General features: G+C 34.7%; 1 protein-coding gene across 1 annotated transcript in view; it reads left to right on the plus strand.

Moving 5' to 3' along the window:
- Nucleotides 1-20,935, plus strand: part of LOC149555729 (glucose-inhibited division family A protein) — a 329,684-nt gene that overhangs the window by 291,630 nt on the left and 17,119 nt on the right. Inside the window, exon 12 of the mRNA XM_089829868.1 lies at nucleotides 14,621-14,713. Within this exon, the coding sequence (XP_089685994.1) occupies nucleotides 14,621-14,713 (93 nt within the window). The remainder of the gene's footprint in view (nucleotides 1-14,620; nucleotides 14,714-20,935) is intronic.

Here is a 20,935-nt window from a genome sequence, read left to right on the forward strand (position 1 = left end):
AGAGAGGGTAGCATTTATGGCTCGGCTAGATAAGGCTAGGCGGGAGAAGAGTCAGCTACAATAGGAGTCAGTAGAAAAGGAGGCAGAGCTTGGAAAGATTGCCAAGATGATGCAATCAGCCTTGGAGATTCAGATGCAGGCTGATTCAGATTTGGAGATACGGACCAAGCAAGTGCGTGAGCTAAGAGCACAACTAAATGAGCTTAGAGCATAGGGGATGTCTACCACACCAAGGACGCATCCCTCTTCTTCTTAGTTGTTTGAATCTTGATGTAATTAGTAGTTGAGTCATATTTTGAGTTTTGATGTATAAGTTGTAACCAAGTTTGGAGGATGTAATTGCATGTAAGTGGGTTTAGAGGATGGAATTGCATGTAAATGAAAATGGATGCAATTTCATATATTGGAAAATGGATGTAATATGCATTGACATGTGTTGTTGAAAAGTGAAATGATGTAATATGCACTTTCATCCTTGGGAAAGATTCTTCAACTTTCTTCCAAGAAAGGAAACCAAACAAGCAAGCAAAACTATGCACAAAACAAAAACATACCTTTGGTTGCTAACTCAAACATGACAAAATATCAACTTGCTCTCCTATATGCAATTTTGAAATTGGAATTCGGGGAAATTCCAAGCATTCAAAAATTGAAGTTTTCATCTTATGAAAAGGAAAGTTGCAAAATGCATGGAATGTCTTTGAACAAGTGTACAATGATATGCCAAAATATGCAACAAAATAGTAAAGGTTTGAAAACTTATACTTATTTGGAGCTCAAAGAGCCAAATATGGAAAGATTGATAGGTTTGAATGAATGACTTTCCTCCAAATTCGAATTTCCCAAACAACTCTTTGACTATTTCAAAGCTTGTAAATGTGATCCTCCAATGCAAAAAAATGTGATTCTTAAAACCTCCAAGTTTAAAACGCTTTTGAGAAACTCAAGTATATTTTTTGGATAAAAACATGCCCTCTAGATGCATGAGTATGGGTCATTTTTGCATAAAAAGGTCAAAAACATGAATTTCAAATGCATTAGTATGCACTAAAACTAAAAAATGTTCCCTTTAGATCCAAACGCATGGGATGGAAATGCCATTTTCTGGGTGCTTTTAGCAAAAATGTGCCCTAAAAATAGAAATATATTGGTTGTTTATGACTTGTGAATGCAAAAACATCTTCCCTAAATGCTAAAACATGGATCCAAATGCAAGACGTGGATGAAAAACCTAATTTTCTGGGCTTTTTTAACAAAAACATGTCACAAAAAATGCATGTATTTGAGTCTTTTTTGGATTGGGAATGCAAAATCATGAGCCCCAAATGCATGTGTATGCATTAAAACTAAAAAATGCCCCCCCTTGTGATGGATTTCATAGCTTGAAATGGAGAAATCTGGGCATTTTTCTTCAAAAACGTGGTCTCCAATAGCAAATGCATGTGTTGAAATGCGAAATTGCAGTCTCTGGGAGCCTTTACATGTTTTAAAATGGATGCATTCTTGGGAAAGAAGGGTAATCACATTCTTCGTGTGTTATTGCATGTTCTAAAATGCACATATATAACAAACAATGCAAATCACACTCTCTAGGCTCCATTACATATTTTAAAAACATGTAATATGAATAAGAATGCAAATCACACTTTCCATCATCCATTTCATATCTTAAAAATATGCATCATGTAATATGCATTGAGCAGTTTTTTCCGTGGAAGGCAAATTCATGCACTCTAAATGCAGTTACATGTTTTAAAAAGTCAAATTGCACTCTCCCAAGGGCTTTACATGTAACACTTCAACATGTAAAAGGTCATTTCCATGCAAATCGCATCCTTGGAAGGCCCATTACATGTTTTAAAAACTTAGCTTTACTTTCACTAAGTCCATAAAATACCTTTCTAGAGGAAATCACACTCTCAAAGGCTCTTTACATTTAAATGGGTTGAAAGTTGCATTTACACAACTTAAATGATCAATTAAGCACATGTTTAATTGATTTTTGAGGAAATATCACTTAATTGGGTCAAAAATAACATTTACACAATATAAAAAAAAAAGGTCATGTGCAAATATTAATCAAAAAGCAATATTTAACTTAGATGTTTTGAAATAAAACATAAAGTAACTTTAAAATAAATCAAACTATATAGTTTAATAAAGTCACTTAAGTGGAAAATTAAAAAACAACTCAACATGAAAATATAACATAAAATTTTTATTTTCTAAAAAAATTTCTGATGACATCATCATTTATTAATTATTTATTTATTTTTATGCCATTAAATTCCTTTATCTTAATTAAAAATATTTAATTAAAGAATCCCTCCCAAAAAAGTTTAAATCTTATTTAAACATTATTTCTTTATTTATTAATTATTTAATTAATAAATTGACCAAAAAATCCAAAATAAATAAAAAATTTATTTTTTGCCCAAAACTTGGCCAATTTCTTTAAGACCACTAACCTCTTCCAAAATCTTCTAATCCTTCTTTAATTTTGATTAAAGGCTAATCCCATATTTCCTACCCCTAATCCCAACTCAAAATATTTAATTAAGATTAAATATTAATCCTCATGTTTATTAAAAAAGTTTTAATAAATATCTCCTCAACCCAAACCCTTGAAATAAATAAAACTTTATTTTGTTCCTAAAAATCTAATTTATCCTCATCCTAAGAAGTTCTAGACTCTTCTAGAAAGTCTTCATCCTCATCCTAGGAAGTTCTAGACTATTCTAGAAAGTCTTTATCCTCATCCAAAGTCTAGACTCTTCTAAAAGATGTCTTTAAACCTAATCCTAATCCCTTCCTAACCTTGTCACATTCCCTAAACATGGGTTAAGACTTACTAACCCAAGCCAAAGTTAACAAATATCTCCTCCTTCATCCACCCTCATTAAATGCCATCCACTTGCCTATCCCTAAGCTAATCCTAAAACATTCTAATCCATCCTCTAATCATTTGCACAATCCTAAGCAAGCTTAAAACCTTCCTAATCAAGCCCAAGTTGAAATTCCTCTCATCTCCCTCAAAATATCCCAATCATAAAACTTTATGAAGCCCACTAGGCCATAAATGACTCTTCCAAGCCCTTTCATTGCTCTTACAAGCTATTATGAGGGTCTTTATGAAGATTTTATCCCTTGAGCCTCCTTTGTTGACTCATCCTTTCCCTTCTCCATCCTCTCACCCTGTGACATGTGTCACTCCCTGATTGGCTGTAAAGAAGCACAATCCATGTGCTCTCCTCTCATGCAATCTGAGCCCTCCATGAGCTTTTCCCCATCCTTGCATCTTAGCCCTCAATCCCTCAAGCCTCTTGCCTATAAATTGGATCCTTCCCCTTTGCAAAAGAACACAATTCATGAAGTAAAGTCATAATGTCATTTTAAGAAGCCATTTTACATCAAAACCATACACTCACACCCAAATTTCAACTCCATTTGAAGCCCTTTTTGAAGCATAAGCTTGAGCACACATCCTATCTATTTAGACAAAGCCACTCAACAAGAGAGCTTCTCATTGAGAGAGCCCATTAATGGCTCATATTCTCAATTGAGAGCTCATCTTAGTCTATCTTGAATTTCATGAATTTTGTTTAGTTTGTAGAAGCTTTATTTAAATTTGGTTTCTATTAGCATACTAACATTGCTCATATACAATGTTATATTTTTCAAAAAGTGAATGTCAACATTAAAATATAACATGATATTTTAAATTATGCAATTGCATCTAAAGAGTCTGCCTTTTGGGCACTTAAATGGTCATATCTTTTGACTGCCAAGTCCGACTAAGCCGTAAGATATACCGAATCGAAGGGAAAACCGGAAGCAAGGTTTTGAACACAACCAAAAGATCAAAAGCAATTAAACACACTCGAAAATGTGAAAACATTGAAGATTTCATAAATCAAGCATAAGCTTAATGAAATGAAAAACAAAAAAGACTTGAGGAACCCTTCAATAAAAGAATCCATTATACAAATTGGGGTCGATTGATTGATCAATGTTAGCCAATTAAATAATGAACCATCTTAGAAAAATGCAAAACTAAGTTGAGAAAGTTTCTTTCTATTACCTACATTTTGTTAGACAAAATGCAAGACAACATAGAGAATGTCTTATGTAGGTTTATTATTGCAGAAAGAGTAAATAAAATATCATTAATACCTCAAACACTAAATGCAACACTGACATAATCTTGATAGTCTTAATGCCTTGTGATATACACCCTTGTTTTTTTTAAGTTTTATGATTTGTGAGTGTTTTATGATAGGTTACTAACAAAAGATAGAAGCGGAAAAGAAAATTCTGGTGGCCATAAACCATGTGTGGAAAAACTAAATCCACCCAAAATATTTGGTATACATAACTATGATATTGGCAGAAAAAAACATTGTTGAGATGTTAGACTGCCTGTGAACTCAACCATGGTCATAAAGAAAACTGCTATAAACATGTGAAACAACCACATAAAATGATATAACCAAATCTTTGAAAAATGTGTCCAATAAAGGTAGTGCGAATCTTCAAACTTGGTGCCTTAAAAAAGTCATTTCCAAAGTCAACGCAGAAACCAAAGGTGGACACAAACTCTATGCATAGATTTCTATTTATAGCAGGAAACTTGAATAGGTTATGTTGTTGTGTTGATGTTTGGCACATTTTGCTTGAGGAAATATTCGAGAACTTACTATTTATAGTAAGTTAGTTTTGCAAGAATGCTATTTTTGGCAAAGCACCTGTTCATGGCATATATAGTGGTTCCTTTGACCTCCAGTTGGCTTAGTGATTTAAATTGGATGAAACAAGTTTATGTTATTTATAGTAAGTCAGTTTTGCAGAACAGCTTAATGGTATAATTTAATTTTGATTAATAAAAGAAGGTATCCACTTTACTACTCATCTAAAAAAGTGAAGATACATATACAATTTATTGATGAAGTAGAATGTTTCTTAATGAAAAATTTAATTAAGTCCTTAGCTCGTAGATGGAAAAATTTAACCTATGATTACTATTCTTATATTAGATAGTTATACACCAATAAACTTATTACATACATATATTATATCAAGTACATTTGGAAAAAATTAACATGTAAATAAAAAATCTGTCTACCTATTATATTATATTTTATTTATAGCATCTATATTCATGTCGACTACGTTAAATTAATATAAAATTTCAATGAAAATATGGTTCTATCTATAACTTAACTTACATTATATTTGGTGACATTTAAGTTATTAAAACAACTCTAATTGGATAGGGAATGAGACACCATTTTGAAAACAAATAGTTTTGGTTTCACAATTCTAGTGACATTGCTCATCCAACCTTATAAAGGCCCCTCCTCACTCATACCTCTTAAAATTCAATGCATGGCCAATAGCTCTTTTGCTTAAAAGGGTCCATGTTTTATTCAAAGTCCCTCATTGCTACTACCAAATCTTAAGGATGGATATTCCACGAAGTCCATAGTGCAAAATGTTAATATATAAAATACAAAATGAAATTATTTAAGTTAATTGATTTTTTACATTTATATTCATATAATAAATTTTAAATGTGAATAAACTAAATAGAGATTTGAATTCAAGAAATATTTGATATTAATTGATTTTTGTCGTGAAAAATATATCACATTTCAAATTTTAATTTATTAAGGCTACTTAATAATTACTTTTATAACATTCAACATTTTAAACTTATTCTAAACCATCTATAGTGATTGAGAAATAGTTTAATTTATGAGAAATGCAACCCTATATTGATGGTGAGTTTTTTTTCTTGAGATTATTACATTATTATTTAGATATGACAATTTTTTCATAAAGTTAGAAATAGTGAACATTAAATCAACAAAATCTATAGCTACTCAAATATTTTCAATAAATAGAACATGTCTGTATTTAAACCTAAGTTGCCGGTTCGGATTCTGGTTCGTATGCGGGTTCGATATTCAAGTTCGACATTCGCTCAATTTTTTTTTGGGCTAGGTTCAGTTTGTTTTGGGTTCATTCATACAAAGTTTTTTTTTAACAGAAAAATTATATATATGTAAACATATGTTGCAGCAAATAAATTTATACACCACTATGCTAATATTATAGCAATTTAGCAACATACACCACCATATATATTCACGATTTAGTTCGAATAGCATTACAAAATGTCAAAATATACCACTATATCAATGTTTCAATTAAAAAATAGTAATGCCAACATCGCTGTAATCAGTAATCACTATCAATCATGTGATAAAAAATCATCAAAGAATTCCTCATGATTAGGAATTTGTAGATTAGAAGCACAATTAATGCCACTAGCATCAGTAGTCTCAGCTGTAGCCTCAGGATGAGCATCAACATCATTATGTATATCATCATTATGATCATCGTTATCATCATCAATTGCTAGTGCATCAAAGTGGGCTTTCAACTCTCTAGACTTTGGTTCAACATCCCATTGTTTTGCCTCCCCTTTTTTGTAGGTGTTCTCTTTGTGAGTTGTGAGCCTCAAGTTTGAATGCACAAAGACCAAGTTATTTGCCTTCTTGGAGTTGAGTCGGTTGCGTTTTATTGAGTGGATAAAGGAGTATATGCTCCAATTTCTCTTAGATGATGATGAACTAGCAACCTATCAAGATATATAAATTTAAAATTATAGAGTGAAGAGTTTTGAATATTTATGAACAAGAAATTTTAAGATTAAAGAACTTACCTATGATAAAATTTTGATGGCAACAGGCTGCAAGAGTTGGTACTTTTATCCATGGAAGTACCACCATTTATGAGCATTAGCATTGTTCTTGTCTTCAAGAGCATCAATACCACAATCATTGGTGCTCACAAAACTCATAAATTCAGACCTCACTGTTGATCGTAGGTGCTCTGGAAAGAGTCTTCGGAGGGCTGCCTTGTACCTTTCAGCAACTTTAGGATCTCTGTATGGAGCAACTCTAGTGTTGTTCCCCTTGAGGACATCTTGGCTATAGAACCTGAGAGTCAATGCAAAGGCAAGTAGATGCAAAGGGGTAGTCATTTTATTCCATCTCTCTTCCATGATTACTTTTAGCTCCTTAAAGAACGTTTCATTAGGGTCTTGCTCTTTCTCATTTATGATGGCTCTAATATCTTCAATCATGGATTCAATGCCATCATATACCTTACCCAAGCAAGTCCTATCCTCCTCAGTGTATCGGATCATGCTCAATATAGGCTCAATGAACTTCAGAAGGTACTCAACACGATCCCACCAAGAGTCTTGTAATATCCTTTCCTTAATGACAGCTGCCCTTTCACTATTAGATTGCCTCCATACGCTCCAATTAGCACTAGTTACCATTCTAGACAATGCCTCTTTCGCTTTGATAAGGCGTCTCAAAACAATAGTGTTGGAGGCCAAGCGAGTTTCAGCAACCTATTTTAAGATCAAAACAATAGTAGATTAAAAAATTAAAATCAACTAATCTATTTAAATTTAAAAACATAAAATGTTAAATAAACTAATGTGACTAGATTTCTAAACTTTTTTAAATTTAAACAATTGAACTTACCTTCAAGAGCTCTAATTTCAAGAATTGTCTAAATATGGCTTGTGTCATATGGTGGTTTGTGACAAACATTTGGATATCTTGTACCTCTTCATACAATTTTTTAATCCACTCAACCTTAGTGCCAATTTTTTGTAGCATTAGGTTGAGTGAATGCACAGCACAAGGTGTCCAAAAAATGTGTTCATACCGCTCCTCAACCAATAAGCCGGCAGCCCTACAATTCTTTGCATTGTCAGTTACTACTTAAACAACATTCTGAGGGCCAACTTGCTCAATGGCTCGGATTAGAGTGTTTGCAATGAAAGGACCGTCCTTTACCTGACCTTCACAATCCACAACTCTCAAAAACATTGCACCTCTTGTAGACATTGCAATAACATTCACCAGATGACGGTTCTTTGCATCTTTCCATCCATCTGATACTATTGTGACACCTGTTTCAGTCCATGTATCCTTGATGGGCAGCATGGCAGCATCTACACGAGCCACCTCATCATCAAGTAAAGTGGTGCATATCTTCTCATAACTAGGGCCCTTGAACCCCTTTGGAGCCTCATTAACTGGTCTCACCATGTATTGCCAATATGGTGAGCGAACAACATTAAATGATAATCCATTTGCATATACACATCTCGCTATGGCCTGATCGGCAATGTCTCTAGCATCATTTTGAAATGATGCTTCCAATGGTCCCATTGTTTTCTTACTTACATGTTGTTGTTGAGGAGAACGTAAGAATGGATGACCCTCTGCCGGCAGTTCATTGGTAACGGAAGTTGAAGACATAGATGACATTTTCCGTTTCTTTGAAGGCCTACCACTTTGCAATGGATGAGCAACACTTGCTCTCCCAGCAACTTCATCTGCTTGCTTTTGTTCTTGAATGTACTTGTTCACAATGTGATTTGAAAGAAGGGTTTTAGGTAGCTTTCCATTTACTATCAGCTTCCATGTGCAAAATTTAATGCCTTTCTAAGGAATAAAGCACAAATGTGCTTTCACTCTACTATAGGAACTACTTGATTCCTCTTTGCAATGGCTGCAAATCCATACACAACCTCCTCCACCCGGCATTGGTTGAAGTATTTCCACATATTTCCATAACAGGGAGCATCTGTCGATTTTGAAGTGGGGATTTTCGATGCCAGAACCACCTGGAGCCATTCAAGAATCTACAAAGAACAAAAAAGAAAAAATTAAGATTAACAAAAATGATTCTTGATATATACCAATACTGTTATATGATATTTGACTACTAAACATGTACAGGCTAATCGTTTATTGGTAGGAAACTAGTAAATTAGTAATTAAAATTTAAAATGAACCCTATATTTGTGATTACTGATTCACTTAAGAGATTGTATAGAAGAATGGTTAACTTTAAAACAATACATGAACATTGAAAATGCTAACCTGTGAAGAGGAAGATGACACTGTTGCTGAGAATCGAGGCATGCAACTCAAAAACTTGTTGTGGGGAACCACAAGATGACACTGATGCTCAAAATTGATGGGCTAACAGACCTAAGCTGCTCAAAATCAACAGACTTAGGAATGCAATACCACAAATTTGTTGTGACCCTGCTCAGAATCCACGGTCTGGGAATGCAACACAATATTATTATGTTAGAAACCCAAGCTAAGAGAGCAACGACAAGAAGCAGCCGACGTGAGAAAACAACATAAATTTTTTGTTTTGCAAAATCGCAGCAGACTTCATGAAATCACGGTGGACTTCATAGTGGCCTGCGGACTTCATAAAATCGCAGCCTTTTAGGTTTAAAATTGTTTTTACAACTTTACTTTAGCATGACGTTGAAGTCAACAAAATTAAAAATAAGTCAAATTCGTTTTAATTCCCAGAATCACTCCAAATTCCTCCCGGGTTCTCTAACGTGTTTTGACAGTCACTCCATTTCGATGCAAATTTCACACAGGTCCATACGGGCGAATTTCCTATGCATATGACAGAGAAAATGCGATTTGGATTCGATTTCGAATCAAATACGACTATGCTGCGAATCAACTAGCGATTTCCTAGTTACCTGGGCGAATATGGTAAACTAGATTTAAACCAATAAATTTTGACACTTAACAAACATTTCTTGTATTTCATAACTAAAAATGAGTATGTATAAATTCATATTTGAATTGACATTTTCACCAATATATATTACTATCAATGCAATCATTGCACCTCTTTTGGGTGCAAGTGCTAATAATAAAATTTATTAAGAGTTATAAAGTAAATGGGGGCTATGAGGCATCATTTGAGTGCATTAATTGAGTACATTAATTGGGAACCTAAACCAAGGCAATTATAAAGTGATATTATAAAATCAATTCAAGGAATTTAATAAGTCATTAATGTGACTTAATTGAGAAGCCTCTTTAATCAAACTTCATGAGGGATTTATAAGAAGGGCAAAGTGCAAATTAAATCCGTTATGCATATGTGAGCTTTTTGACTTGTTTTTCTTGGAATTTGGGAATTTTGTATGAGCCAAGGGTTTTTGCACTTTATCAGCATTCAAGGGCGACAATTCTTTAGTGTTTTCAATAATTTAAAATGGTGAAAGACCAGTGATGGCTCCTTTCAAGAGTCATATATGTGCCAAATTGGAGTATATTTAGAGTGTTTGGTGAATTCAATAAAGGTGGATGCAGTATTTAGCTTGGCATGGCTTTCGAGGTGGACAAATCAATTTAAAGTTGTTTTTTGGAGCCATTTAGTCATACTTTTCAATACCAGACCTAGGAAAGTAAAAATCACAAAATGGCTATGTTGGAATTTGATATGTAATTACTTTTTATTAACTAGGTTGTCTTTTGTTTATTGAAAATGTGATTGCATAAGTGGAAAATAAAATCTGGAATTTTTCAGACACATTCCATGGTGGAAAAATCAGATTTTTGGACTTATGTGTTTATTGCTATAATTGATTATATCATGCAAGATTTGTATAATTGTATGTGAACCAGAACTTGGGGTTCTTCCAATGGTATCAGAGCAGTTTCCTATCACCTTGTAGGGTTAATCAGGAATATTTAATTCTATGTCAGGGACTTCATGTTGCATGTCAGAGATTTTCACTTGCATGTTAGTTTTGAGACTACCTAGATGTTTGCATGTCAATTATGAGGGTTGTGTATAAGTGATCAGCTCTTGCATGTCAGTTTTAATGGTTGCTTGTAAATGCTCGGTGGTGGAATGTGTGGTATGAATTGTTGCACACTAGTACTTGTGATTGCATGTTAGTTAGTTTAGGAGGGTTTTCCTGCCAACTTGTTGAGTAAGTTTCAGTTACAGTTTGAAAGTTTAATTCAACAACATGACTATTTCCAGGAAGCAATCAAATTCCATGATGAAAGAATTCAAGAAGCTTAGACAAGTCAAGAAAGGATGGGTGAATTGTTGTCACACCCAGCAACCATAGATAGATTAGCACAAGATTTGGTATCCATTTTTAAGGAGTCCACATCACAAAATATTAAGAAAGAGAGACAAGAGGTCTCTACAGGTGAAGTATCTAGAATACTTTACTGTGAATTTTCAGCAGCTAGTGACCAGCATACAACTGATATTATGGAGAGAAAAAATCAGACCTTCGAAAAAAATTAAAAAGTTCATTGGTTGGCAATGAGTCCCAAGATCTTGGAAGGTGCGTGTGAAGACATTGTCAAATCAGCAGTTTCTATAGTGTCTTTTGATTCATTCTATAAGGTACATAACAATAATATCTTTGATGTTGATGTTGCAAAGCTAGTGGTGCACATGTTGAAACTTATCAATTAGTGAGTGATATTGAATCAACCTCTTGTCATAGTGCTGATTACAAACTGGAAAATTTGTATAGTAATGACTAGTCACAGGACAAAGTGAAGGAGGAGCATGATTCAGGAGTGTGATACAATTTGTGATTCTGGGATTTGAGAGGCATACAGTTTGATTAGCACAATAGTGAGGTTCACTTTGTGAATAATCCTTTGTTTGAGGCAGATGCTGTATGGTCATATAGCAACCCACACCACTTTCTTGAGATGAGTGTTCACGATGTTTGGAATTCTATCAGTGCATCAAGATTCCAGACAGACTTTGTCGAGGAGTTTTCGGGGGTCTACATGGTAAGGAGTACATATAGTTGATCCTCATGTGCATGCCTTCTTTCAGGTGTACAGTTTAGTTGTGCAAGTGTTCGACCGTGTGTATGCCAGCTCACTTTCAACAGTTTTGGGGAGAAAGCTTTGTTAGCCTCTTGAGTTGTTTGCCTATGAGGTATTCACTTCGGTGACATCTATATTCAGATTTTATTTGGTCGGCAGGTACTGTCAATTATTCTGGTGTTGATGTTGTAGGAGCTAGTTGGTATCAACAGGAACATTACACAATTCTACCCTTGGGATCCTAGTGGACTATTGTTTATTTGTTTCTAAGATTGCTTAGGGACAAGCAATTTTAGGAAGGATGGACGTTAATGTCCCTCTTTTACCTCAACATGATTGGTGGTTTCGATTAGCCTATTGGCAGCTCTCAAGGCTAAAGCAGTTGGTTAGAGGGTCTCATTCAGCAAACCAGGAAACCAGTTCCCATCCCGAAGGAAATGAGAGTTTAGGTTACTCTTCATTTGGTTCAGTTTGGAACACTTATTATTTATAGTGTCTATTTCAGGAAAATTTAGGATTTCTATTCATAGCAAGGCAACAGAACAGGCTATGTTGTAGTGTTGATGTTTGGCACCTCTAGCTTAAGAAAATATTTAGGAACTTACTATTTATAGTAAGTCAATTTTGTACAACTGTTATTTTTGGCAGGGCACCTATTCATGGCATACGCAGTGGTTCCCTTGACCTACAATTGACTCGGTGATTTAAAATGGATGGCACTCATTCATGTTATTAAATTTAAAATAAATGGGGGCCATGAGATATAAATAAAGTGCATTAATTGATTGCATTATTTGGGCGTCTAAGCCAAGGAAGTTATAAAGTGATATTATAAAGTCAACTCACAGAATTTAATAATAATATGTGACTTTATTGAGAAGTCTCTTTAATCAATCCTCATAAAGGATTTATAAAAAGGGCAAAGTGCAGCTTGAATTCATTATGCCTATGTGAGCTTTTTGACTTGTTTTCTTAGAGTTTGGGAATTATGTATGAGACAAGGGTTTCTGCACTTTATCATCGTTGGAGGGCGACAATTCTTCAGTTTTTTGAGCAGTTTGAAATGGTGAAAGACCCATTGAATTTTGCATACTAGTGATGGCTTCATTTTTTAAGTCATTTTTTACCAAATTGGAGTAGATTTAGAGTGTTTAGTGAATTCAGTAAAGGTGATTGCAGTTTGCAGCTTGGCATGGATTTTGAGGTGGAGAAATCATTTTTGAAATGTATTTTTTGAACCATTTAGTACTGCTTTTCAATATCAGACCTGAAAAAATAAAAATCAGATAATGGCTGTATTGGAATTTGATTCTTAATCAATTTTTTTCAACTGGTTTGCCTTTTGTTCATTGAACAATGATTGTATGAGTGGGAAATATAATCTGGAATTTTTCAGCCTCCTTGCATGGTAGAAAATCAGAACTTTTGATTTATGTGTTTACTGTTATAATTTACGATATCATATAAGATTTGTATAAATATATGTGAAAAACTTGGGGTTCTTACAAATAGATAATGCAATAAATAATATTTCCAATAGTGATATACAAAGAATAACACCCAATGGAGTTGGAAAATATTCAACCCACAACTGCTAATGTGTGACAAATATATTTTAATTTTGTGGAAAACAATATATTCAATTTCAACACTACCCAGATGGCCACATGGCTTCCAAATGTCTGAATATTGACAAGTCTGATTTTACATTTATAACAGCAAGATGGAGCCATAAAACTTGCACTCCAAGCCATTAACTGGATGTTTCTTGAATTGCAGGCCTTAGGCATCATCCAAAAAGAAAAATGAATTCAACTTGGACGCTAAGACTCCTAGGTATTCCCATGCCTAGATCTCTCCAATTTTCTTTCCCTTGCCTTCCCAAATTTTCCCTCTGATTTCCTTTATCCAAGGAGCAGATGCAAAACTGAAACCTGACAATGAAGCACAAATCAAACCTACTAGAAAGGATCTTTCAACATTGAGATATGTGTCCTTTGTGAAGATTTTTGTCCTCACAAAGCTTTGGTTGAACCGAGTCCAAAGCAGTCCTGTTATTAGAATCTCCAATTTACACAAATGGCAAAATAATACTCAAGAGAGGATATTTATAACCCTCCAAGTCCCACTGCCCCCTCTAGAATTTATGATTTTTTTTTAATATCTCCTGTGTCTCCCATGTAGGCATTCACCCCTTGGAAGCACTTTCATTAACAAAAAAAAACATCATACACTCCCAAAGTGCCAACATAAAGTTACTTTATTAAATAATGTTAAGTTAAATATTATATTTGACTTTAATGCATTAACCTTATAGTAGGGATAAAGTTCTGAATGAACCTAGTAGGGATCAAGTCTTTCTGACTACAAAGCTCCAACAACAAAAAGACGGATGGGGTCGGGATCATGCCCCATGCGAATTTGGTGGAATGGATACCCCTAAATCCTTGGCTCTTAGTCGAAGAGGATTAGCCTATGGCTTGTGCTCCCACATTGGGTAGCTACACGTCAATGGTTTTGTATAAACCCTCTATAAAAAATCTCTTAGGACATTGGTAATCACCAAATTAATATCATATACTTGGGGGAAAAGATTGTTATTCAATGCCATGCAATCCATGAAGCAAATGTCTTATGATAGATTGTGTTATGGATAGATACCACATATTTTAGTTAGCTGATTTTTGCATTCTTAATCCAACTCCAATCGAAAGTTGTGCAGCTAATTTATGCTCTTAGATTGGCTTTCATAAATGATTTGTTTTTACATTTATTTAAGTATTTTACTCTATAAATATCTTGATCACCACACATACAATGAAGTTGAGAATTATTGGCAAGGGATATTTAACAAAGGAGGAACTCACCTTCATTTGATCTCATTTAATTTGTAGATTTCACAGAAAGAGCGAAAACCTCTTCCACAAGACTTGGATTATAACGCGATCAACACTTTGTCGTTGGAATCACGAGAAAAGCTTTCCAAGGTCAGTGAATTTTGGTCTTTTTTTAACGTTATGATTCCTTTAGGGCACCATGACACATTTTTTAAAATGTTTTTCTGCTGGCAATAGGAGTCTTTGTATTTTCTTTTATCTTCATGCATAAAACAATTAAGAATAGAAGCTGAAACCATACAAAAGAGTTCAAAGTAAAAATGGTAAAGGTAGAAAGGATTTCAATACAGATTCTCTATCTAATAAGAAACTACAGTTAAGAGATACAATTTCCAAAAGAGATCTTTAAATAACCTGATAAAAGTGTGAGTGGCCCAATATATAGAATGGGGAGCTATTGGCAGCAACTACACTAATCATTACAAATAAAATTAATCATATTTGATCAAACATTGTGTTGCCAAATGAGAAAAACTATTGTATGAACTAATTCACTACATCAAAGAAGTAAATATTAAAATGTAAATACATATGTTTCTTCTTGTTTCTGGCTCTTGCTATTCATACAAAACTTAGATTGGGAGGTAATAAAAAATTGAATCATGTCCATGATTTGATATATTATGTGTAAATTAAAACAAGAATCTCAGAGTCCATGATAATGAATAGGAGAATTTTTGGGTAAAAAATGTGTCTATTTATACCACTTATATTATACATGTAATATCCTCCTCTGATTTGAACTTTGACTTGTAGAAATTTAACTTAAGGAATATTGTCAAACACTTTGTATGCAAACTCATAAAGCTGATTTCTTCAATAAATTGTTTTCCAATGAGTAGATTTAGGAACAACTATGAAGTGACATTAAAATGCATAATACACATCATAACATTTTCACAAACACTTGGCACACATTCAACAGTATATGAAAAATCTGGAAACTCTTTCAATCTGCTGATAAAAGGGTGATTTTTAAATGTAGATGTGCACTTACAGCTGCCTTAAAGGCTGCAACAACTATTCAGACTTGTATTCAACAATTATTATGCAAAGTATCAAAAATTGACAGAAGAAACCTGGAATTAGTTGCCGTAGTATTTTGCAGATGTAGTCGGCAGCCCTCCAAACTTCTAATCAGCCGGAAAAACAAGTAAACTTGATACCAACACTGTTCACACCGTACTGTAGCAAAATACTGTTCATGTCGACTGTAGCAAAAATACTGTTCATGCAGCACTATAGCAATAACTAACTTCAGATCTGCACCTCAAACCCTTGTAAATTTCTTTATGCGAACGCCCCAAATGAAACCCAATGTATTTCTTGAAGTGAAAACACCATTGATCCTCCTGACTGTGTCTTCCAACAACGAAGAGAATGCTAGCAAAGAGGGATTCCGTCCTCCAAGCCCGATAATCAGATATCTAGCAACATAACATTAATCTTCATCCAAGCATACAAAAAAAAAAGCTCTTCCATTTCTTTTATAGTGTCCTCACAAGAGCTCAATCCTTCGTTTTCTCAATGTGGGATAAAACATAACTCCCTTTATGTACCTTATGTCTCCAATGTGTTATAAAAATAAAGGGAACTCTTTTAATTTAAATATTTCCCACAAACTATAGTCTATGCATTAATAAAGTTAAATATTTAAATTTAACTTTATAAAATGGCTTTATCAATGCATAACAAATCTTATCAATGATAAATAAGTTTTCCTGTAGATTTTAAACAATTACCATCGACATACCACTGTGACTGAATGTCCGGCCATGTCCAAGATGACTTACTATAAATAGTAAGTATGCCCAAAGTTGCCTCAGAACCCCTCAGAAAGACCTGCAACTGAAACTGTCTAGGCCAAATGGCCTCTAAGCCCCTTTAATGTCCTAGTTAGCCTACGGGACTGTGGGGAAATAGGCTAACGACAACATCATGCTATGAATGCTAGAAAGGGGACATTACAATACAATATCATACTCATTTTCATGTTGCAAAAAATCTTTCCTAAATATGTAGTTTTTCTTCAATTTGAATCTAATGAGATGGGGTTCCTTTCCTTTTCCTTTTATTCTCACTTAGATATGGCTATGAAAATTGTGTAAATTTAGTTTACAACTTTACACTGCCTTGTTACCAATTATACTTGAAATTATAAGTATCTGATCCATGCCTTATGATGTCAATCTGCTTGTGTTCTCTCCTTTTGTGCAGAAATAACCAGACGTACTTATCTTACTCCATGCAATCATTAAGCAACATTGTGCAATTTATCAGCATGACATTTATTTTCCTAGATAGTATTTCAGGTTTAGTTCATAATTTAATTCTGTAGCTATCAGCTTTCTCTTAGCTTCCTTACGTGATGCATTCTTTCAATAGATGAACTTATACATTAGATGTCCAAATGCCTTTGTTGAAATGTCAGCATATGATTTTCTGCTATGTTTCTTGATTTTGCAAAATTTCAGTCCTCCTTTTTGGGGCTGCAACTTGGTTGGAGTTTTCTTGTCTGATCCATAGCACGGTATGGCAAGTTTACTACTACTAACTAGTTCATAAATTTGTGTACACACCATGATTTTTTTATCATGTTTTGAATTTGTAATTTTCAACGTTCCTTGTTATTAAATGTTATACTCAAAGGAAGAAATCATAGGCCTTCCTAGAAAGTAATATGTTTCTGAAAATGCCATAGAAATCTCCATTTGGTTGCTCAGATATCTGTTCTCCTGAGTTATGCTGAAATTCTTCTTGAATGCTTATTTGTAAGTCACTTTGACTGTATTATAAATTCTGCTTTAGGCCAGCTTGGTCCCTCAGGATTTGATGAAAGAGGGAACCTTGAAAATCAATTTCAACCTTTAAGCCACTGTTCATTGAGCTTGTAGATTGTGCTCATTAAATTTCATCAGTCCAAAGTTGAGGATTTCCATAGGTAACCTCTTATCTCCGAAATGATTATTGGCTTTTGAAAGTGATCAAAGAAGTGTTAATATCTTAGTAACTCCTCTCAATGAAATATTTTGTCTATGAGATTCCTACATGGTCTTGAAGCTGAGAATTGTTACTTCCGTAGAAGCATAAATATGGAAATGATTGTGATTAATTGTGTTGTTTAAAGTTTAAACAATTGTCCCTGTCCCTGTTTAAACTATGCTTTCCATTTTTTTTAATTGATTTGTATGCCTAGTCTCTCTTGAACTATTGTCCTGTGACATTGTTTCGTAGCAAAGAAACGTTTGAAAATGTTTTTCAAAAAAATAGTGAAGATTCTTTTATTTCCATACTTCTGTAATCAACAAAGAGAATAAAACATTTATAATATGAAACCATACTGATAACTTATGAACTAGGGCTATAATATATCTAACAATCCAAACTTGAGCATTTTCAAGTTTGAATGGATCAAAATTATGAACTGAGACTATATAAAAGAATTGTAAGTCTATTCTCAGGACTAGTTTGTGCGGACTGGTTTTTAAACTTTATATCTCATTTAGCTTCAATAGATTCCAAGTTCTGTAGCTTTTAAAACTTCTATTTTCCTGCATAATATGTAGATTGGTTTTCTGTATGTTTATAATGCAGTTTGGAGACTGATGCATAGGCACACTTGGCAGGGTACAAATCAGACAAACCACATTTCAAAATGAGAAAAGTTCTTGATCTTCCAAAGGGTTCCCATAATCAATGGATGGTTCAGATTTATTCAGCATCAATGACCTAGATTCTATATAACCCTAATTAGGGTATTTGCTAACTACAAATTATAAGCATTAAATATTGAACAATTAGAAAATAAGATAGTTTTTCAATACATGTCCCTTTGAAGGATGAACCAATGACAAATTTCATTGTGGTAAAACATTAAAATTAAATGCACTCCACATGTACACCTGAAACAACTTGATTAAATGATCTTGGACATGTGGTGTGAGAATCCTATGTTCGGTTGCAAATTAGTGGGCACCACTTAGCATGTTTATCTTTCAATCTTTGTTTCAGCTTCATTTCTTCATCCTCCTCACCTTTGAAATCTTCTCATGGAGATGTTCTTCAACTTATACTTGAAATATTTCTTATGTTCATTTCTTGGCCTTGACCATCTCATTCCATATCATAATTGTGTATTTGCAATTCAATCATCACCCTTCATTGAGGTTTACAACAAATTTAGATATACAAAAATGAACATTGCAATGTCTTTTCCTTCATGCCGCTTTAGTGTTGCCATGTATTCTCCTTCAAACCTTAGGATTGCTGACTCTTCCATTGCACTTACATTTTCATCGTCTTGGTTCTCTTCACTTGCTCAATGAAGGACTTACCATCTTCATGTTGACATTGGATCACCTTGGTGTTTTTGATTAGATAAACAGATTTTACTTTTACAGGGACCCTGAAACCCAAGAGTTAAAACATAAACAAGGCTGATAATAAGCATGAAAAGCCCAGCCAAACAAGTACCAGTTCAATGGCTGATAATAAGCACAAGGCCCAGCCAATAGACTAAAACCATAGAAAAGACCAAGAACAAAAACCACAAGAAACGACCAAGGCAAAAGCCCTTACAAAAAGCCAAAAAAAGGCATAGGAAGAAACAAAAAAACAGGCAGAGGATTAGTCCTCGTTCTTTCTCTCCAAGTCTTGCATGACCTGAGCTGCCTCATAGGCCATCTTGTTCTCCTCAACCTCATGCAGGTGCTCCCTTTGATCCTCATGGTCCTAATCATTGTTGATGTTGTCCATAGCAGTGTCGACCCCCATTTTGGTTTCATCTCTGTCTTATCCATCCTCATCATCCTTCATAGCTCTATCTTTGATCTAGTCCGTTAAGGATATGATGTTGCTGTTAATGGAGCTAAGCATCGAAATCATCTGATCCGACAACTTATGATTGTAGATTTTGAGGTTGTTAATACTTCTCTCCACCAGACTAAGCCTCTCGCCGTTGCCTTCTTTTTTATTAGAGTCCGCTCCATTCCTGTTATACTCCATATGACCCACCTGCTCTTTGACCTCCTCCAACTCATGGAAACGCCACTTGATTGATCTGAAGTTAGCAATCATGCTATTGCGGGCATTATTCAGGAGATTCAACCCAATTTCCCTTGCTTTGTCTGAAATTGCCACAATCATCGGGTCTATGAGTTCTTCAAGCCTCGTCTCTTCTTGGTTATCCATGAGGACCTGCGGGATCATGGCCTCTCTAAAAATGCCCATTTTTGAGGTCCTGACTCTGAAGTTTTTCCAAGCTTTCCTCCTGTTATTTACCTGCACCTCCCCACCCTTTGTCTCGGAATCCAAATTTCCTTCCTCAGGTTGTGCATGAATATGGATATGTGAAAGAGGCAGCGAAGACATATCCCGTTCTTGCTGCTTTATCTCATCCTCTAGACCCTCCCTCTTGCGTTTCTTCTCTCTGCGATCATCCTTATTTTCCTCCTGCGTCTCCATTTCCTCCTCTTTTGTCTCCACATCCTCCTCCTCATCATTGTCGTCCTTCACATCCTTCATAGGATGCTTCTGCCCATGATGCCTAGGACTTTTTCTGCTAGGGGTGATGGAGGAAGGCGAGTTTTTGACCTGTTGGGTGGCTTTCTTATCAGCGGAAGAAATCACGTCATCCTCAGAGCTAAAGCTCTAAATGTCATCCGAGTCTGAAGAGAAGCTAGAGCTTCCAAAGGTCACATTCTCAGTTTGAGGGGGAGCCTTGCTAATAAAGTGGGCCTTAAAATGCTCATAAATAAGCAACAGGAGCCCCTCATGCAATGCAGGGTTATCAGTAGGTTTCTTTTTGAAGCTAACCACCGCCTTGCTCAAAGAAGTTAACAAGTAAAAAGGGAAAGAAATTTTATGGCTGCGCCGAAAATGATTCAAAAGAACAAAGTGGTGGGTACGAGCCCTATCAAACCTAGGGTCCAAAGTAATATACTCTATAATAGCTCTCAAAACATACCTCCACAATTTCTTTATGGTATCAGGAAAAAAATACATGTCAATCTTCTTCAGGGCTTTCAGTTCCTTCTCATCCTTTACAAAATCCTGCACAGCATTAGCCGAGAGCTTCTTGTCCCTAAAAAACTTAAAACCCTCAATCGGGATTTCAATAACGGTTGAAATAACCTCCTCAATGATCATGAAAGAAACCCCATTCACCTTCACTCTGCCATCCTTCCATGACCCAATCATACTATTGGTCACCTCCTGATCAAAGCCATGCAATTTCGTTATGTATCTAGTAATCCCACCTAGATCCAGCTGCTCCCAAACTTTATCCCTACTCTTCCACTTCTCAGTTTCACC

The sequence above is a fragment of the Cupressus sempervirens genome, chromosome 5 (assembly GCF_028749045.1).
Source record: "Cupressus sempervirens isolate cs-2001-9-10 chromosome 5, ASM2874904v1, whole genome shotgun sequence".
Classification (NCBI taxonomy): Eukaryota; Viridiplantae; Streptophyta; class Pinopsida; order Cupressales; family Cupressaceae; genus Cupressus; species Cupressus sempervirens.